The 3,900-nt window shown below is 37.8% G+C and overlaps 1 protein-coding gene across 1 annotated transcript; it reads left to right on the forward strand.

Moving 5' to 3' along the window:
* Positions 1 to 319: 319 nt before the first annotated feature.
* On the forward strand, positions 320 to 1,758 carry LOC107891242 (60S ribosomal protein L21-1). Its single transcript, XM_016815968.2, has 2 exons — positions 320 to 652; positions 1,320 to 1,758. Exons 1-2 carry the CDS (start codon positions 416 to 418, stop codon positions 1,575 to 1,577), a joined length of 495 nt encoding a protein of 164 aa, XP_016671457.1. The 5' UTR covers positions 320 to 415; the 3' UTR covers positions 1,578 to 1,758.
* The last annotated feature ends 2,142 nt before the right edge of the window (positions 1,759 to 3,900 follow it).

The following is a 3,900-nucleotide window of genomic DNA, read 5'->3' on the forward strand; positions in this document are numbered from 1 at the left end:
GTGTTCGATTTTTTTAAAATTAAACTCGAGTAACTTGCTAGTAGTAATGTTTCATTTACACCCCACTCAACCTAACTTGCTGTACTTGAATAACTTTTCTTACTGAATTTCAGGTTTTAATGGGCCTATTGCAAAAACAAGACAAAAATCCAAAACGAGAAATCTACATATTAGATGGGCTTTTATGCCCGGATGAGCTCCTACAATGGCGGATCTGGTCCTTCGTTACCAATCATTCAAACACTGAAATAGGAATCAAAGCCCAAACCCAAAAATGTCGAGAGAAAAATAAACCTGACCAAAAAAGCGACTATAAAAGGATCATAGTTAGGGTTTTAATCGTCCCTACAGCTCAACGCCTCTCTCTCTATCTTCTACAAGCCGGCGAGGGAAGGAAAACCTGAGAGGGTGAAAAATGCCAGCTGGTCACGGTCTCCGATCTCGGACTAGGGATCTGTTTTCCAGACCCTTCAGAAAGAAGGGTTACATCCCATTGTCCACTTACCTCAGGACCTACAAGATCGGTGACTATGTTGACGTCAAGGTAAATGGCGCCGTTCACAAGGGTATGCCCCACAAGTTCTACCATGGCCGCACTGGTCGTGTCTGGAACGTCACCAAGCGCGCCATCGGCGTTGAGGTCAACAAGCAGGTACTGTTTGGGGGGTTTTGGTGTACGAATCGTTTTGGGGGTTTTCAGTTTCATTTTTGCTTGATGTATTATGTTTATTTGTACTTTGGTTTTCCATTTCACTGTTAAACGATTTATCCAACTAAGTCCCAATACAGCATTTTATGTGCAATAAGTTTCATGTTTCTGAATGTTGTTTGCTGATATTTGCTATGTGGTTGAAATTGTTTATTCTGATTATACGATTGGATTTGTTTCTCCACTTATAGTAGTCTGCTCGGTATTTATGTTAGGAAAATCCATTTAGAAATATGGCGTGCTGCTATTTCAAAGTTAGATTTTCTTGTATACATGATGTAATTAGTGTGAATGCTGTTCGCCTGCCTTTCAGCACTAGTGTAGCTCCTTTTTGGTGTTGGAGTTGCCACTGAAGGGGAATATATATAGAATCACTCTTTTTGGATGAGCTTAATTTGTATATTTCAATAAGATGATTTATCATGTTGATTAAATGTGATGCACACCCCAGCGTTTCAGGGGTGATCATGTGAACAATATTGCAATCTTTTCACTTTTTTGCTATAGGGCTTTTTTATATTCATTGCCTGGCTGAGTTTTCAAGCTTGTGCTTTGTATGGGAGATTGGCAAGCTTTGTAATTGTTGTATTAATATGCTTGCCGTTTTCAGGTTGGTAACCGGATTATAAGGAAGAGGATTCATGTCAGAGTGGAGCATGTTCAACCTTCAAGGTGCACTGAGGAATTCAAGCTGAGGAAGCTGAAAAATGATCAGCTTAAGGCAGAGGCCAAGGCAAGGGGTGAGGTGATTAGCACAAAGAGGCAGCCTGAGGGCCCAAAACCCGGTTTCATGGTCGAGGGTGCGATGTTGGAAACTGTTACTCCCATTCCATACGATGTTGTTAATGATCTCAAGGGTGGCTACTAGATCTACTCTGTTTTTTTTGTCTTGCCGTTTTTGGTTTACCCTTTGCATAACTTAAGTAAGCCTTGATAGTTATTTTGGATGTGTTGTTTTCGATTTGTAGTTTATTTGAAGAGTTACTGCTTTTGAAAAGATTTTAATCTTATCAATCATTTGAATTTAGAGATAAAAGGAATTCCTTCAATTGTTTTTGCATCATGAAAGTACGTGATTGAATGACTTTATTAACCAAAAAAATCCTTGGTTTTGTTGCACACTTAATACCACCATCCCACGTGCCACCCCATCAAGCAATATTTCCACACATGGCGCATTCTGCGAGTATTTTTCACATTTAATGGCGGAATATTTTTGTTTGCTTCATATTATATTTTTGTTATTTATGTTTGAAAATTTGTGTTATTATTTTATTAAGAAGTGATTATTTTATCGTTAAATTTCGTTACTTCCTTATAGTTTTACATTGTTGGTCTCCTTTTGCTTTTCGTTTTTGACTTGAAAAAAACTATTGTCATATTTGTTGAATCTGGGCGTTTAGAGGATCAGCAGTCTCATAGATATTAATTACTGCTCCCAGAAGTCATAACTTGGCTGGAAACAAGGTCAATGTCAGTTCCACAAATTTTGTGATCTTCTTTATCATCTGAGGAGGCTTCTTTCTTATGTGCTCCATTCGAACTATGTATCACATTCGAAGTCTCTTGCAATAACTCATTTGTCTCTTGTAACTTGAGCTTTTCTTCAGTACTAGAAGAGGCTCGATGGTCTCCTGATCCATTTGCATCTTGTGATAATCTATCACTTGCTAACTGAGATGCAAAACGAGTCATGTACTGCCGCCATCTAGAGACCGTTGCAGAAGTTCTCCATACTCCTTCCTTACTATGGAGATAGATGGGCCTTTTGTTACAACCTGAAACTAAAGATGCAAACTTCTCAACCTGTTCCATTGAAGGTGCAGTTCCAACCTCCACTGGAAATCTTATAAATTCAACTTTCCCAGGTGAAATAGCATCATTCATGGCTGCTTGATAAAAGTTATCATTAATAGTCAAAGCTCTTAGATCAACAATGGTTTTAAATCCTGTCAACTAACCATGTCAGACCTTCCTCTGTCACTTGACCACCCATCCAAAAGGCTTTCTGACAATCTTTAGACTCTGTCTCTTCTTTGGAGGTGGACAAACAAACAGACTGCCAATTTGCAAACAATGTATGGCATGGATGGTCATCCTTGCGAGGAAAACCTAAATCATAACAAGCATTTTTCAACCTTTGCAACCTCCTCCAGACATGCAGGCTTCGAGAATCATCAGGTGTCACAGTTTTTTAGATGAAAATGGAGAAGAAAAAAACAGAAAAAAAAGAGATGAATGATTTTCCTTTTCTAGTTCAAGGTGTAATTAATTTAATAATTTCAATTAATTAAATTTATTTAATTAAAAATCTATTCTTATTCTAGCCGTACATCCAAGTTGACATTTAAAACACATTTGGATTGTCGTTAGAGAGGTAACGGAGTTTAACGATAAAGTGACAATGTCGTAACAAAACGATAAAATAAATTACTAAAACGTAACATTTCAAACAAAAGTGACGATTTTTATAGTTTATCTTTTAATGGCGAGCCTTGACATTACCGCTGGTATTGGTTCATCTCCGCATTACTCTCCAAAATAGGCTTCAAGGTACTTCGGTCGCTACTAAACTTGTACCGGGAAGTCAGAAATGGAAATCCACCTCTGCATAATTGTCGAACGTTTATATATTTTTCGCTCACTAAATGCATATTATTCCTAGTATTGTCTAGCATGGCTGTTAGCATCATAAAGTCTTTCTGATAGGTCCCGCTAGCAACAGGGAATAATATGTAAAGCCTATCTGAACACATCAACTGAAGTTTCTTCCCCCTTTTGGCCACAGTACAAAAAGTAAGTCACCATTGCCCAATGCCCACCAAGAGGTCCCATTAATTAACCTTGTGTAACCCTGTAAGGATTGAGAACCTCCACAAAGAAAGGATGCAATGGCAAAAGAAAACCGCCTCAAACACATATAACGGTAACAGAAGTTATGGCTAGTCATCCCCTGTCAAACCCACTTAATTTATACAGTACTTCCTTTTGGGAATTGCAAACCTATACGAAGTTAGAAAAACATTCAATCCCGTACACCTGAATAGATGCCACATCTCCTCCACGGTTGTACTGTATTTAAATTCATCACTTTCAATAATAACGTCATGAAATCTTTTGAGTGTTATAACTTTTAAGTGATGATTTAAAAATGACAAAAGAAACAAAAAAACACCTATTAAAGTATCAAA

The sequence above is a fragment of the Gossypium hirsutum genome, chromosome D09, assembly GCF_007990345.1.
Source record: "Gossypium hirsutum isolate 1008001.06 chromosome D09, Gossypium_hirsutum_v2.1, whole genome shotgun sequence".
Lineage (NCBI taxonomy): Eukaryota > Viridiplantae > Streptophyta > Magnoliopsida > Malvales > Malvaceae > Gossypium > Gossypium hirsutum.

Coding starts and splice junctions, on each gene's coding strand:
- LOC107891242 (XM_016815968.2), top strand. CDS start 416: ATGCCAGCTGGTCACGGTCTCCGATCTCGGACTAGGGATCTGTTTTCC. Junction 653..1,319: donor GCGTTGAGGTCAACAAGCAG/GTACTGTTTGGG, acceptor TGCCGTTTTCAG/GTTGGTAACCGGATTATAAG.